The sequence below is a fragment of the Mustela nivalis genome, assembly GCF_964662115.1.
Source record: "Mustela nivalis genome assembly, chromosome: 2".
In the NCBI taxonomy this organism is placed as follows: domain Eukaryota; kingdom Metazoa; phylum Chordata; class Mammalia; order Carnivora; family Mustelidae; genus Mustela; species Mustela nivalis.
Genome location: NC_139021.1, coordinates 152,485,575 through 152,502,604, shown reverse-complemented (window position 1 = coordinate 152,502,604; position 17,030 = coordinate 152,485,575). Strand labels below are relative to the sequence as shown.

Sequence of the window (17,030 nt, the reverse complement as noted above, 5' to 3'; positions counted from 1 at the left end):
GGAGCAAAAAAAAGTTTGTTTTCAGTCCTGGGAAGTTGCTGGTTAAACAAGAGCCTCCCAGCATCCTGGGGGAAGTGCAGCTGACCAAATGAGCCTGCTGCAACCTAATATCTGAATCACTACAAATTGCTTCCTGATATTTTCAAGAATTTTAAAACTTCACTGTTAGCCACAAATTACAGATTCATTTAAGGTGGTATTCACAAGATGACAGTGCTATTTTTATACGTAAAATCTTAAGGTATCTTAAAAATCTCAAAGCAGTTGAATGTTGACCCATCAATCACCTACATCTTAGAACGATTATACATTCTCCTCTATACCCTCCAAGCATTAAAAACAGTCAATAGGCCTATGATATATTTCAATATATTTCAAGAGATTTTATATAATTCTGAGAAAAATAGAAGAGAACTAACCTTGACCAGAAGCTCAGTTACTTCATAATGACCATAAGAACAGGCATTGTGTAAGGGTACCAGATCACTACAATATGAGGGAGGGGGTGGGGAGGAGGTGAGAAGAAGCTTACATTATTATAGATTCCCTACAGGTTTAGTTCATTTAATTTTAATTAACTTTAAATTTACACTGAGATTTAAATAATAAGTGGCTTTTGTGATCCTCTAGTAGAAATGCACAAAATTTAACAGTTCTAAAAATTCTAACTTCCACATCTCTTCCACATCCACCTTTTTTTTCTCCAAGGCTAATGCCATGCCTTTATTATTTCTTCCTGTACTATTCAAACAACCCCTATTTCAATTTCTCTTCCAAACTGTAGCCAGATTTTTCTAAAAGTAAATCTGATGTAGAATTTTTTTTTTTTTTTAAGAGGGGGAGACAGACAGAGGGTGAGGGGCAGGAAAAAAATCTCAAGCAGACTCCAATGCCTAGTGAAGAGCCCCATGTGGGGCTTGATCCCACGAGTGTGAGCCAAAATCAAGAGTTGGACACTTAACCGACTGAACCACCCAGGTGCCCCTATTGTAGTTACTCCTTGTTTTAATGTCCTTCACTGATTCTTTCTTGCTTCTGAAAACTGGTTCCAACTGCTTAGCTTGGCATGCAATGGTATGACCCTCTGGAGCCTTACTCTTCAATAATGGTATGCTCAACCACATGTAGCTCCTATGCCTCTGGGCATACAGATTTCCCTCCCTCCTGGCTTGCTTCTACAATCTCTTCGTAACTCACTAGGTATCAGTCAATCAGCTTCAGAAACTGAAATGTAGTTATCTTTTTATTCCTCTTTCTCTCCTCACATCCAGTCAACAAATCTTACCATTCTTACACTATAATATCTTTTACACCTGTGTCTTCATTTCCATTCCTCTGCAACATTATATATCTTCATTAAGCCTGAACCCCTACAGTGATTACTCTCACTGCTCTTTGATCTCTGCTCCCTCTCTCCAAACTACCTTACACACTGCTGCCAGAATGTGTTTCCTAGCACTCCTCTTAAAAAAAAAAAAAACTTTCTCCTGCTTAAGATCTTTCAATAGCTACTGTGGCTCATACTGTGAATCCCTCAGACTAGAATACCAAGTCTTCTAAAACCTGGTTCTTACCTACTTCTCCAATCCTAACCTTCATTCCTCCTGTGTAAACTGTCTGCTTCAGCCACACTGGTCTCGTCATTGTTTCTTAAATATGCTGTAATACCTGCTTTAGCACATCCCCTCACACAACTTCTCTTCCATGATGTTTCCTAAACTCTCTGCTTTCCTGAGCTGAGTCCAGGTCAAGTATCACCTCCTCCTGAAGGATTTTCTACCAGTACAGCCATCACTGAGAGTTTCCTCCTGGGAACTCCTACCCTACTATCTCTATTATCACCTCATATTTAGTAGAGAACTTATATTGTTAGGTATCTTTTCACACTTCCTAAAGTGTAGTTTAAGCCCTATGAGTTGTGGCTTTAAGGTTTTAAATTCTTTGTGTCCTCAGAACACAATTTTAATTCTCTGTGTCCTCAGAACAATCTGCATATTGTAAAAGCTCCATAATGTTTATGCTGCTTAGCAAGAGGCTTTTTGTAAGGTTACAGAGATGATTATAAAGACTGTAATATTTAAGATATCCTCATTTGTTTCCAATGCTTACTTACCCTTTATCTTTAGCATGGACATCAGCTCCATGTTGAAGTAATAGCTGTACAATTTTTACTCTGTTGTATCCTGCTGCCAAATGCAATGGAGTTGACTGAAATATTAATCAGACAAATGAATGAAATTACAATAACAGCTTAAAAAAACCCATATAATACCAGAAATTAAACAAACAAACAAACAAACAACCCGTTACATCTGCATACTTATCAACTGGTTTTACAAAATCCAACATATTTATGATGAAGGCACAGTATAGAAGTTTTTAGGTTCATTACTATAAATAGGAAGCAAACTAAATGTTTATTACCAATAAAGTTTTACTTAAGTTTAAGAATTAATCCAAATTACTGCTTATATGAAAGTATTAGCATTCTCATAAAAATATTTTAGTTTTTAGTAAGACAAATATATTTTCATGTTACCAGGAGGATGAACACAAGCTTAGTTGCAAAAGTACCTTTCTGCCATCACTTGCATGGCAGTTGACATTTAATGGTGTCAGTAGAGCCATCATTTTTTCTTCATTGCCACTCCTAGCACACACAAAAAAAGTGTTAGTAATTTATATTCTTCATCAGATCCTATCTGGAGACATAATATGAGATCAAACAAAAATTCATTCTCTCTTAAAAGTTTTGCTTGTTACTTAAAAAAATTAATGATAAAGTTATTCGTGATACTTATTTATAATACTAGTACACACCTGGCACTTTCCAAAAGTTCATCTTTCTTATATTCACCTGTGAATTCGGGGGAAAAATGAAAAAAAAAAAAAATTAATCACAAAAGCATTAACAGCTTCATGCATAAAGCTCCTCATGAACTATATTTAAAGTAGATAAATCTGGAAATAAATTTCCAGTGAACAGAAACTGAAACAGAATACCATGCAGTTTAAAAATATTTATATCAACAACATGGAATATATTTGTTATGGAAGTAAAAAAAATAAAGTGAGGGGGGTGGGTGCTTGGGTGGTTCAGTGGGTTAAGCCTCTGCCTCCGGCTCAGGTCATGGTGTCAGGATCTTGGGATCATCGAGTCCCGAGGCATGGACCCTGCTTCCCCTTCTCCCTGCCTGCCTCTCTGCCTACTTGTGATCTCTCGCTCTCTGTCAAATAAATAAATAAAATCTTTAAAGGAAAAAAAAAAAAAAAAAAAAAAAAGAAAACTCTAGTATTACATCATGAAGCTACGTGAAAATAGTATGTTCCAAAAAGGAAAGCCAAGAAGAAAATTTACCAAAATTTCAACAAAGTTTGTCTTAGGTAGTAGGTTACTGGTGAGCTTTTTCTTTTCTTTTTACTCCTCAAAATTTCTAAAACTGGTATGTTATTTGTGCAATGGACAAAATGCACCCACAACTTCATTCCAAAGTAACACAAAACAAAATCCAATATGCCAACATCATAGAGATAACATAAGATAATCTATGGATTACCAACTGGACATAATCATTAATAATTTTATGAAGGCAGAAGCTTTTCCAACACTAAAACTATATTATAGTACTACTTTAAATATATACAAAAACAGGATTAAATATAAACTTTTTTTTTTAAGATTTTATTTATTACTTGACAGAGATGACAAGTAGGCAGAGAGGCAGGCAGAGAGAGAGGGGGAAGCAGGCTCCCTGCTGAGCAGAGGGCCTGATGCGAGGCTCTATGCCAGAACCCAAGGTCCATGACCTGAGCTGAATGCAGAGGCTTTAACCCACTGAGCCACCCAGGCCCCTCAAATATAAATTCTTTATGCCTATAGCTTCCCTACTTACAAATGCATACAAACAAAACTCTAAAATAAATACAACTTAAATTAACATAATTTAATATAACGGAAGTGTATTGATTTGCTGAAATAAAATACAAACTGATGTTCACAATAAAAATATATACTGACTGCTAATGCAAGGATTCTTGGAGCCCCAAGATTTTTTAAAAAGAGAAAAGCAGGCAATAGCATGGAAAAGTGAAGGGGGAAATAGAAGTGATCGTTACAGTAACAGCTTGCTTTTCTAGAGCCTCTTTGGGGTACTGGACTAAATTTTGCTGGTAATACCGGAAGAAGTATCACAAAGTCCAAGCACACGAGCTCATAGCAGAACCCCTCAGGCTCTTGACTATTAGATCAGATGTGATTCTAATGGTGCTCACACAGGTTAAGAATCCAGAAAATAATATGGCAGAGTTTTTCAAGAGGAAACACTCTGATGAAGTATCCATGTGAAATGGATACTACCACTCAAAAAAGCTTGACAGTTTAAAATGAACCTAGGGTGCCTGGGTAGATCAGTTAAGCATCTGCCTTCAGCTCAGATCATGATTCCAGCATCCTAGGATTAGGTCCCATATTGGGCTCCCTGCTAGGCCGGAAGCCTGCTTCTCCTTCTCCCACTCCCCCTGCTTGTGTTCCCCCTCTGTGTCTCTGTCAAATAAATAAGTAAAATATTTAAAAGAAAATAGAATAAAATGAACCTAGAGACTAAGCCTTATACATGTTAACAGGTTCCAAAGACATGAATATGTTAAGAGAAAATAGTAACTGACATTCTTCAAGGTACTGAAATTGGTATGACCAGAATCCTCTGCTTTAGAAAAGACAACAGAGCTTTTTGAAAGGTTTTCTTAAAAAAAAAAGCATATAAAAGGGGGTAAAACATGTTACCTGGAAAAGTCAGGGACATTTATTTAATTTTTTTAGATTTTAAAATATCTTACTTTTTTTTTTTAATATCTTACTTCTTAAAAACTGACAGCCTATATAGAATCTTATCATAAAACCATATACATTACAAATTTTTTTTTATCAGAACAACTTCAATGTCTAGAAAAGTAGCATTTTTAGGCAGTTCCAGCTTGCAAATACAAATTCTCTGATTTCAAAAGGAGATGTTTCATAAACCTGGTTTATAAAATTATAAACTGGTCAATAAAATTAATTTCTGAGATTTCAAATATTTTAAGCTATTTCATTTTTTTTAAGTTTTTATTTTAATCACCAGGTGCTCATCACAAGTGCACTCCTTAATCCGCATCACCTGTTCCACCCATCCTCCCACCCGCCTTCCCGTTGGTAACCATAGGTCTCTTCTCTAGTTAAGAGTCTATTTCTTGGGGCGCCTGGGTGGCTTAGTGGGTTAAAGCCTCTGCCTTCGGCTCGGGTCATGATCCCAGGGTCCTGGGATCGAGCCCCGCGTTGGGCTCTCTGCTCGGTAGGGAGCCTGCTTCCTTCTCTCTGCCTGCCCCTCTGCCTACTTGTGATCTCTGTCAAATAAATAAATAAAATCTTAAAAAAAAAAAAGAGTCTATTTCTTGGTTTCCCCTTTTTTTCTCTCTGCTTATTTTTTTTGTTGTTTCTTAAATTCTTTACAAGAATTTCTTGTCTTTCTCTGACTTATTTCACTTAGCATTATACTCTAGCCCCATCCATGTTGTTGCAAATGGCAAGAATTCATTCTGTTTTATGGCTGAGTAATAGTCCATTCTGTATATACACCACATCTTTTTTATCCATTTATCTATGGATGGACACTTGGGCTGCCTCTATACCTTGGCTTTTGTAAATAATGCTGCTATAAACATCAGGGTGCATGTGTCCCTCTGAGTGTTTCTGTATTTTTTGAGTAGTACCCAGTAGTGCAATTGCTGGATCGCTTGGGTAGTTCTATTTTTAACTTTTTAAGGAAACTCCATGTTGTTTTCCATAGTGCCTGCACCAATTTGCATTCCCACCAACAGTGCACAAGGGTTCCTTTTTCTCTCCATCCCCACCAACACCTATTGTTTCTTACGTTGTTGATTTTTAGCCATTCTGACAGCTGTAAATGATGTTGAGTATTTTTTTTTTTTTAAGAGAGAGAATGTGTGCGTTTGTGTGCACAGGAGTGGGGTGGGGAGGGGCAGAGGGAAAGACAGAGACAGAATCCATCCTGGGCATGGAGCCTGATGCAGGGCTTGATCTCATGACCCTGAGACCATAACCTGAACTGAAATCAGGAGTTGGAGGCTAACTGACTGAGCCACCCAGGTGCCCCAACATTGAGCATCTTTTCATGTGTCTGCTGGCCAACTGTCTATCTTTTTGGAGAAATGTCTATGCACGTCTTCTGCCCATTCTTAATTGGATTATTTGCTTTTTGGGTGTTGATTTTTCTAAGTTCTTTATATATTTTGGATATTAATCCTTTATTAGAGATGTTATTTACAAATATCTTTTCCCATTCTGTAAGGTGCCTTTTAGTTTTGTTGACTGTTTCCTTCTCTGTGCAAAGGCGTTTTATTTTGATGTAGCCCCAATTGTTTATTTTTGCTTGGAAAAGTCAGGGACATTTAAAACCTGTCCTGAATACGTGATAGTAACACGCAATTATCTATTACCCCGGAACGAAATACAACAGGAAGCACAAATTTAAACACCAATTTAAAAAGAAAAAAGACAAGCTTTTACTTTTCTTAGGTAATAATCAAACACCAATTATCCAGATGTAGAAAAGATTATCAACTGAACTGACAGTATTTTGAAAATCTAATTAAAGTCATTAACTGGAGGAAACAGACCATCTACCTAGGAGGCTCAATTCTTTATACTCTTCCCAGAATACCCAAAGAGAGTACATAGACTTACCGGTCAGCACTGCTTTGGCAGACGGGTCTGCTAAATCTAATGCTGTCCTTCCATCTGTATTCCGGATGGTTGGCTCAGCTCCATGCTGTAAGAGCACTGCAACAACACAGCGACACTACCTTTCAAAATGGTAATCATGACAATCAGATGTTCTCAAAATTCTGGTCCGAAGTCTTTGAGTTATTTAAAGACCTTCCATATCCTGACGGCATGCTAAATGTTCTATTTTAAAGATAAGACTGTATAAAATATTGCATTATTTAATGTATAAGATACATTAAATAAATGTCCCCTAAGCTCAATGTCAGGTTTCCTTTGCTTTGTGACTAAGGACAGATAAGAGTATAAATAAAAGGCTAATTTGCTTGAAAGCTTGTTCTCTAATTCCAAATGAATGGACTGCTCATGGTAGACTGTCCTATCGTAACAAAATGGAATTTCTAAAGCTATGTATAGTCCAGGAATAGGGATCTGTGGAATTAGAAAAGAAAAATAAAATCACATGGATAAATTCTTTAAAAAAGAAAAATATGCCCTCTGTAGGGTTAACAAACCCCAAATCAAAACCATTTCATTACATCCTAGAACATACACAAAAAAGGCTCGTGCTATACTGTGTTGTTATTTGTCATATAAAGATATTCTAGCACACTCTATAAGTAAGGTGCTGAGGAAAGACAGGCAAACACATGCAGAAAGGGGAGCTACCTCCCGTTCTTTGACAGTTATATTCATTCCACTCTACTACTCTCTGTAACAATGCTGGCCAATAGAAATAAAATCAAGTCACACATGTAATTTAGAATTTTCTAGTAGCCACATTAAAAAAAAAAATAAAAAGAAACAGGTTAAATTATTTTAAACACATTTTATTTAACCCAATATCCAAAGTACCATTTCAGTATTTTATTTATACTGTGATCAATATAAAATTGAGACTTTTGCATTGCTGTTTTTCCAAAGTCAATCTCTGAAAACTGGTATGTAAAAAGTGTATCTAAACTCAAATCAGCCATATTACAAGTCCTCAGCTACCATACTGGACAGTGAAGACCTATAACTGTATTTGGAAAACCCTACATTATTAAAGCTGATTATTTGTATCTCTGAGACTCAGGAACTAGAAAAGGACTATGAGCAGAGAGAGTAGCAACTTAGATAACACACAGGAGAGGAGAACTGGGCAGAGATTACTGGGTAATGTGTTTTGTATCTTTATAAATGACCTAACTTGAACTAACCTAACCAGTATAAATAGTGATTTGGGGCTTTGTGATGAAGGGAGAACAGTCAGTCCAGCTTAGAGCACCTGGGATTTTCCTAGTACACAGAGTTGGTTTTCTATCTGTCTCCAACATTTCAACTGGCCCTGTTTTGCATCAGGAAACAGAGCTAAGGTAAGCAGAGTCCAAAATCCCTGACTGGAAGGCTCAGAAAAGTTAATACCAGATTAACGAAAACTCTCAAATAAGCAACCTTTTCAATGATAATTTTGTGATCAGCCTGTCAGGCAAATCCTCTATCATTTGTTAAAGCATTCTAAATGACTGATAATTTGTCCTTCAAATGTTTCTGTACTTATCCTGCCATTTTTATTCTACAACAACCCTACTTCATGCCCTCATCATTTGTCATCTGGGTTATTCTACAGCTTCCCAGCTGGTCTCTCTGATGCCTTCTATTCAACCTAACCCCCTTCAGATCATTCTTCTGAAAATAAGTACACTTCATGAGACTGTTTCCTTAAAAGTCTTCAATGATTCCACACTACCTACATAACAAGAACAAGTTCCCTAACCTGGAATTCAAAGCTCTATTCAAAGATAGAAGTCTATCTACCTTTTTCAATCTTTCTCCCATTACTTCCTGGAAAGACTCCAGGAAGGAGCAATCTGACTCTAACCAAGTCACAATACTCAGTTCCCTCTAACAATTCCTGTTCACTTCTACCATGACTTTACCTGGTTTTTCATGTGTCTTATTCTCCCAGGAGAATCTAAATGAGAACAGGAATTTTGTATTCTCTTCTTTAAAGAACTTAAGTTTAATACCATATAAAAACAGACACTCAGTAAATAATGGTTAGGTTAAATCACAAAGTGTTCTTTAGTATTTAAATTCAGCCTAGCAGAATTTGATCATATTAACAAATGAATTCAATTTAGACTCAGAATAGTTACAAACTGTTTCAGGAAGATTCAGAAAGTAAACAGTCTTACCAATGCAAACATCAATCTTTCCTTTAATTGCAGCTTCATGGAGGGGGGTATAATTCCAATTATCACGAGCATTTGGATCTGCACCGTGTCGCAAAAGGAGACTGACTACTTCAGCATGACCAAAAGAACATGCGTTATGAAGAGGAATAAGCCCTCCATCATCACGTGCTTGGACATTTGCACCATTCTGAAGCAAATATTCAACTACATCTTTCCGCCCAAAACCTAGAAGAAAGCAAATTATCCACATTTAAGTTTGCCAAAGAAAATATATCACTTAGTAATGATAAGTACTAGCTATGCTAAAATGTCTCTGGATGAAGAATAACAAAAGATTCAACAATTCAAAAAATAACTGATGGAAAGAAGATCTGGAATATATCACTAACTAATCTTAATGAGAAAGCCAAGGGCCTAACAGTTTAGGCAATACAGCTGATCCTCGAACAACATGGGTGTGAACTGCACAGATCCACTTATAAGCAGATTTTTTACAGTACTGTAAATGTTTTTTCTTCATTATTATTGTAAGAATACAGTATACAGGACATATAATATACAAAATATGTGTTACTCGACTGTTTATGTTATCAGTAAGACTTCTATGGTCAACAGTAGGGTGTTTGTGGTTAAATTTTGGGTAGTCAGAAGTTATATGCAGATTTCTGACTGCACAGGGGGTCAACACCCCAAACCTCATGTTCAGAGAACCTCATGTTTCAGAGAATGGTTTATGAAATAGGTGACTGAAAGCCCAATGTTCAAATGTTTTCCACTCTAGACTAGCATTTCTAATAGCAAATACAGAGTTCTGCATATTTAAAGTGCATACATTTTCAGATGTCCTAAGCATGTAACTCCTGCTATAGAATCCCTTTCCTACATCTATCTCATAAAATGGTTCCACTAAATTGGAGGACTAAGAGATAGCAACAAGGAATTCTGCTTACAGTTTGTATGTGTCTATGCAGTGAAGATAAAAGTGATCCTTGGGAAAGGTGTGACATCAAAAGTGTCTTCAAAGGAGCCCCTAATTTGTCACATGCACCACACAAGCAACTTCCTTCTAGGTAGGAGGCCTCCTTTGGAAAACCATGTACCACAGTTCTGCTCTAAGTGCTCCCATATCAAACAACAGAAAAAGTCCTACAACTCATTTTTACTGGTTTACAGCTTTAGTACCAAATGAATTCCAATCTCTTACCATTCTCGTTCCCGCATAAAAGCACTTAAAACTTTTCTACAGCTAAAAAAATGAAATGAAAAGAATTTCAGGCATATGTTAAAGCAGATACATGTGTGCTGAGAGAGAGAAAGCCCTTCTCACTCATCTAAAGTTTCACCCCAATATTCTTTTTTTATTTGATGAGGATATTTTGAAAATTATTTTTATTAACATATAATGTATTATTTGCCCCAATCACCCCAGTATTCTTCAAACCACCAAGGCTGAATATGGTTCTTCTAAGACCAGAATGTGAGCTGAATGAGAAAGCAGCAGTAGAATGCTTTTAAGGTGTATGCCTGGGGCTGGCCAAGTTGCAGCCGATGGAAGAATTAGATGGCTGTAAAGATTACCTGGATTCTATGTTTTGTTTTATTTATTTAAAAAGACATTTATTTATTTATTCATTCATTTATTTATTTATTTAACATAGGGAGATCACATGTAGGCAAAGAGGCAGGCAAACAGAGGGAGAAGCAGACTCCCTGCTGAGCAGATCACCCGATGCAGGGCTCAATCCCAGGAACCTGAGATATGGCAGAGGCTCAACCCACTGAGGCACCCAGGAACCCACTATGTTTTGTTTTAATACCGCTAGGCTCCATGTCACAAAGATGAGTATCTTTGTATCTCTGATTCTCCTTATTCTCAAAGAGCTCACAATTTAAGACAGGGAGAAACAAAAACAGCTAAGAATTTCAATACAATATGACTGCCATACAGAGGCACATATAAAATGCTACAGAGTCCAAAGACAGAAATACCCAAATTGGGGGAAAGCAGAGAATAAGAAGGACTACCTAAGGAGATTCCAGCAAGGACATCTGAGCTGATGGGATACAGAAAAATTAAGGGGTCATTAGGAGAATGGGGCAAGGCAAGATGAGGGGAAGGATTAGAATAAGGGAAGAGCACTGCAGTCCAAGCAGCAGAGACCAAAGTACATAGAAGACCAAAAAGTACATAGAAGCATAAAAGAGCAAATCATTCCTAATAGGATACAGAATGCCAATTAGGCAGATGCCAGGTGAGGAAGAACCTTTTATATGCCATGCTAAGGCAGCATCTGGATTTTGTCCTATGGAGTAATAGAGAATAGTGATTTTTTAAAAAAACATTTTATTTTTTTATTTGACAGAGAGAGAGAGCACAAGTAAGCAGAGCATCAGGAAGAGGGGGAGAGAGAGAAGCAGGCTCACTGCTGAGCAGGGAGCCTGATGTGGGGCTCGATCCCAGGACCCTGGAATCATGACCCGAGCTGAAGGCAGCCGCTTAACCAACTGAGCCACCTGGGCGCCCCGAGAATAGTGTTTTCAAAACTGTTTTCAGGGAGATTTTAATGAAACATTTTCTGTCCTTAAAAAAATTTGAGATATAAACTTAAATAAAGCATATTAGTTTCAGGCATGTAATATAATAATTCAGTATTTATATACATTGTCAAATGATCACAATAAGTCTAGTTAACATCCACCGACACACCTAATTACAAATTTTCTTGTGATGAGAACTCTTAAGATCTACTCTCAGCAACTTTCAAATATATGTGATTAACTATAGTCACCATACTCTACATTATATATTTTTTGTAATGGAAACTTGTATCTTTGGACCACCTGTACTCATGTACCCACCCTACTTCTCCTACTTCTCCCTCCCTTCTTCTACTCATCCCCTACTTCTGGCAACCACCAATCTGTTCTGTGAACTTGGGTTCTTTTGTTTTGTTTAGTAAGATTCCACATACTAGTGAAATCATACAGTACTTCTTTCTTTTACTTAGCATAACATACTCAAGGTCAATCCATGTCACAAATGGCAATATTTCACTCTTACAGTTAAATAATATTCTATTATAAATATATACATATACCACTTTTCCTTCATCCATCAATTGACACTTAGGCTGCTTTAGGTCTTGACTATTGTAAATGACACTGCAATGAACAGGTGTGTGTGTTTATCTTTTTGAGCTAACAATTCCTAATGAAATCTTGTAAAGTTCTAATATATACAGTGATCACTGAAAAAACACCCAATTCCTGGTATGTAACTGGCACTCACAGAGTTGCAACTTAACTGAATTCAGTGTAACAACACAATTCAGCTTGAATCCTCCTTCTTCAAAAGCCCTCACAAAGACCCAAAGGAAATTATCCCTGTATTACTGAGGCATCTCTTAGAAATAGTATGAAAAATACTGCTATATATTTTAAGTCATTACTGAAGGACAAACAAATACCTAGTAATGTTTAAGAACAACAATAAAGTGGCACCTGGGTGGCTCAGTGGGTTAAAGCCTCTGCCTTCGGCTCGGGTCACGATCTCAGGGTCCTGGGATCGAGTCCCACATCGGGCTCTCTGCTCAGTGGGGAGCCTGCTTCTCCCTCTCTCTCTCTGCCTGACTCTCTGCCTACTTGTGATCTGTGTCTGTCAAATAAATACATAAAATCTTAAAAAAAACAAACAAACACTGTTCTGAATCTTTCTTTACAAAAAAAAAAAAAAAATCTAGTAATATCCCAGAAACCAACTCCTATCAGTACCTATTTTATTTGTTGGAAGTATCATAATTTAACTATAGATCTTCCTCAACTTCTGATGGGTTTATAGCCTAATAAACCCATTAAAATTAAAATACTCTTAAGTCAAAAATACATTTAATACATCTGACCTACTAAACATCAATCACAGCTTAGCCTAGCCCACTTTAAATGAGCTCAGAACACTTATATATTAGTCTACAATTGGGCTAAATAATTTCACCCAAATCCTACATTGTAATATAGTGTTGGGTATCTCCTGCAATTTACTGGATACTGAACAGAAAAAGAGTAACATAACGATTGTACAGAATGGTTTTAAGTGAACTGGCTGTTCACCCTCATGACTGCACAGCTGACTGGAGCTGCAGCTCAATGCCCCTGCCCAGCCTCATGAGTATCGTACCGCGTAGTGCCACCCCAGGAAAAGATCAAAATTCAAAATCTGAATGCATACCACTGTAAAATCACATAATCATAATCAAACCATCATCAGTAGAAGATCTGTAGTTCCTTTCTCATGGGTAGTTACTACTTTTTTTGCTACTGTACACAATATTGCCAGAAGTAACTAAAAAGAGAAAACTGATAGCATCTGGTGACTTCTTTAACTTGAGGACAGAGAAGGAATGGGGTGACTATCAGATCTCTGAGAAACAAAACAGCTTTTGTGAGTTAAGATGATTTAGTTTTGGAAATGCTTAGTGAGGTGTTTGTGGATCAAATACCAAGTAGAAGGTTCTGCAGATCTTGAACTCAGGAGCTAGAGCTATGAGCATCAGGATGACATTTCAAGCCATGCATGAAAATAAATGAGGCTGGCTACAAAGCACTAGTTTTCTATCCGTTTTGTTGAAAGAAGTGTACTTCTATCAAACACCCATCACTTTTCATCTTGTACTTTAGTCCCTTCTTACCTTCTCAAGGTCTCTGTTCCCTCCCCACTCCCAACAACCTCTCCCTTTCTACTAGATGATTCTTGATAGTATGTAAATGTGTTCTCCATCTTCTATTTTATGAAAAATATCCTCCCTAAACTCAAATTTCCATTTCTCTGCTCCCTTGCATAATCAAATCCCTAAAGGCTGTCACCAATTCTCTCTATTCACACTTCTTCCAAATCCAATCTGGCTTCTGCCTCTTTGTAACTGCTTTCATCAAGGTCATTTGAAATCTCTATGTTGCCAAATTCAAGGGCTATATGTGTGTCTTCATTTGATCATACCCCTCAACAACATTTGGCAACTAAGTACTCCCTTCCTTGCTTGCTGAAACACCCTCTCCAAAATTTCCATTTCATCACACACTCCAGGTTTTCCTATCTCATCCATTCATTAAACAAATCAGAGTGTATCTACTACATGACAGACACTTTTTTTGGTGCCTGGGACATGCTAGTGAACAAGAGACCAAATCCCTGCCTTTGAGAACTTTATGCTGTGGAGATGGGGGTAAATGAGCAATAAATGCAAAAAAAAAAAAAAAAAAAAAAAAAAAAAAAAAAAAAGCTAGAAGGTCACAGGATAAAGAGCCGAGGAGAGATGGAGAGATCAGGGTGTGTGTACAGAGGTGGTTTATAAAGTTGAATAGGGAGGTCATCACAGGTGTTGTTGGGATGGTAACATTTGGTCAAAGACTTGAAAGACAGGTGGTTAGCCTTCCTGCCAACAGTATGGCCAGAGTGACTGAAGCTGAGTGAGAAAGCAGGAGCAAAGTAGGAGATGAGGTTAGAAATAATGAGGGCCAGATACATAGGTTCAAGGACCACTCCAAGAATCTGGTGGCAATTGTCAGAATAACTAGTGGCAGATCCTGGATACTCTGAAGGTAGTAGGGCTGAAAAGGTGAGCGTGAGAAGAGTCATGGATGACATTAAAGTTTTTGGACTGAGGTAAAGGGGTGGAGCTGGCATCAGCTTAGATGGGAAGGCTGCAGACAAAATAGGTCTGTGGCAGAAGAGGAGTTCAAGTCTGGGCAGTCCTATCTACCCAAGGCCATCTTGCCTCCTCCACCTAATTTCTAAATGTTTGCATTCCTCTGGACTCAGTTCTTTATCCATTTTTCCCTTCTTAGATGATCTCATCTACTCCTATGGCATTAAGTACCATTTAGATATACAGCTTCCGAATTTAAATCGCCAATCTAGCTAGACCTTTCACCTGAATTCCAGACAGTTTACTAGACATATCTCCACCTGGATATTTCAAAGCCATCTCAAACTCAACATGTTCCCAAACTTTTCTTCATTTCCAATGACCCTTGCTCTAGACCCAACCACTACTGTCTCCAGCTTGAACTATTTCAACAATCTAATTGGGCCTCACCACTTTTGTCCCCAGTGACCTTTTATTTATTTATTTGTTAAATATTTTATTTATTTATTTGACAGAGATCACAAGTAGGCAGAGAGGCAGATAGGGAGAGAGGTGGAAGCAGGTTCCCCGCTGAGCAGAGAGCCCAATGCGGGGCTCGATCCCAGGACCCTGGGATCATGACCTGAGCTGAACGCAGAGGTTTTAACCCACTGAGCCACCCAGGTGCCCCCCCCCAGTGACCTTTTATTTTTATTTCATTTATTTACTTTTTTATGTATTTTTAAAAATTTTATTTTTTTATTTGACAGAGATCACAAGTAGTCAGAGGCAGGTAGGGAGAGAGGGGGAAGCAGGCTCCCCGCCGAGCAGAGAGCCCTCTGTGGGGCTCGATCCCAGGACCCTGGGATCCTGACCTGAGCTTAAAGCAAAGGCTTTAACCACTGAGCCACTGGCCCCCCAGTGACCTTTTAAAAACAACCATCATGGAGTGTCTGGGTGGCTCAGTTGGTTAAGAGTCTGACTTTTGATCTCAGCTGAGCTCTTGATTTGAGTTCAGGCCCCAGGCTGCACCCAGGCTGGGTGTGGAGCCCACATAAAAGACAAAAAAGCCAAACAAAAAACAAAACCCCCCCCAAGCCCCCCACCAAAAACAGTAACCATTATTATTTACATTAGCTAAACCATGATATAATATGTACCAATATACTAACATTATATTATCAATAATATAGTATTTCTTTAAAATAGTTCACTGGCTTCCCAGTGATACTCACAGAATAAAATTCAATCACTCTTACTGTGTCCTACAAGACCTGCTGCATGAACTAGCTCTTATCTACTTCTCTAACTTCATTTCATACTACTCTTCAGTTTCCAAATATGATCCAGCTTTCTTTCAGTTTATCAAGCATGCCAACGTTACATGCTGCCCTTCTGCTTGGACTGCTCTTCCCTTTTTCTTTGCATTTCTCACTACTTACTGCAGTCATCCCTCACTATACACTCTTTCTGACTAATTCAATAACTTTGTATCAAAAGGATTTCCTAGCCATCAAGGTCACTGAAACCTGTGTGAAGACTGACAGCAGAAACCAGTATCTTTTTATTATTTAATTAATTTATTAAAAAAAAATTTTTAAAGATTTTATCTTATTTGACAGAGATCGCAAGTAGACAGAGAGGCAGGCAGAGAGAAAGGGGGATGCAGGCTCCCCAGTGAGCAGAGAGCCCGACTTGGGGCTCAATCCTAGGACCCTGAGATCATGACCCGAGCCGAAGGCAGAGGCTTAACCCACTGAGCCACCCAGGCATGCCCCCCCAACAAATTATTATTTTTTAAAGATTTTATTTATTTGAGAGACCGAAAGAGAGAGAGAGAGAGAGAGAACGAGCAAGGGGAGGGGCAGAGGAAGAAACAGACTCCCTGCTCAGCAGGGAGCCTGATAGGGGACTCAATTTCAGAACCCCAAGATCACGATCTGAGCCAAAGGCAGACTGAACAACCCAGGCATCCTTGAAATTGGCACTTTTATTTTATTTTATTTATTTATTTGAGAGAGAAAGAGCGAGAGAGAGCATGAGAAGGGGGAGGGTCAAAGGGAGAAGCAGACTCCCACTAAGCAGGGAGCCCAATGTGGGACTCAATCCTGGGACTCCAGGATCATGACCTGAGCGAAGGCGGTCACTTAACCAAACAGCCATCCAGGCGCCCAATATGGCATGTTTTTAAAGTTGCACTATAAAAAGACTACAGTATGTGAGGAGAGGTCATGTTGCTATCCTGAAAGAGATGAAGAGTCGGAGCTCTTGAAGGTCTGAAGCCACTTCTCTGCATGAAAATAATTATTTAGAGGGGGTCAGCAGGTAGCTATTTCAAATTTTAAAATCTTTTATTGTTGGAAGTTTGGCAAAAGCTTTAGATTTTTTAAAAAAGATTTTATTTATTTGAGAGAGAGAGTGAAAAGAGAGCACAAGAGGGAGAAGGAG

The 17,030-nt window shown here is 38.1% G+C and overlaps 1 protein-coding gene across 1 annotated transcript in view; it reads right to left on the bottom strand.

The window, feature by feature from the left end:
* TNKS2 (tankyrase 2) overlaps positions 1–17,030 on the bottom strand; it is a 68,931-nt gene that overhangs the window by 44,804 nt on the left and 7,097 nt on the right. Inside the window, exons 2-7 of the mRNA XM_082721931.1 lie at positions 8,962–9,186; positions 6,743–6,838; positions 2,821–2,857; positions 2,575–2,650; positions 2,114–2,208; positions 420–486 (exon numbers count right to left, since the gene is read on the bottom strand). Of these exons, the coding sequence (XP_082578057.1) occupies positions 420–486; positions 2,114–2,208; positions 2,575–2,650; positions 2,821–2,857; positions 6,743–6,838; positions 8,962–9,186 (596 nt within the window). The remainder of the gene's footprint in view (positions 1–419; positions 487–2,113; positions 2,209–2,574; positions 2,651–2,820; positions 2,858–6,742; positions 6,839–8,961; positions 9,187–17,030) is intronic.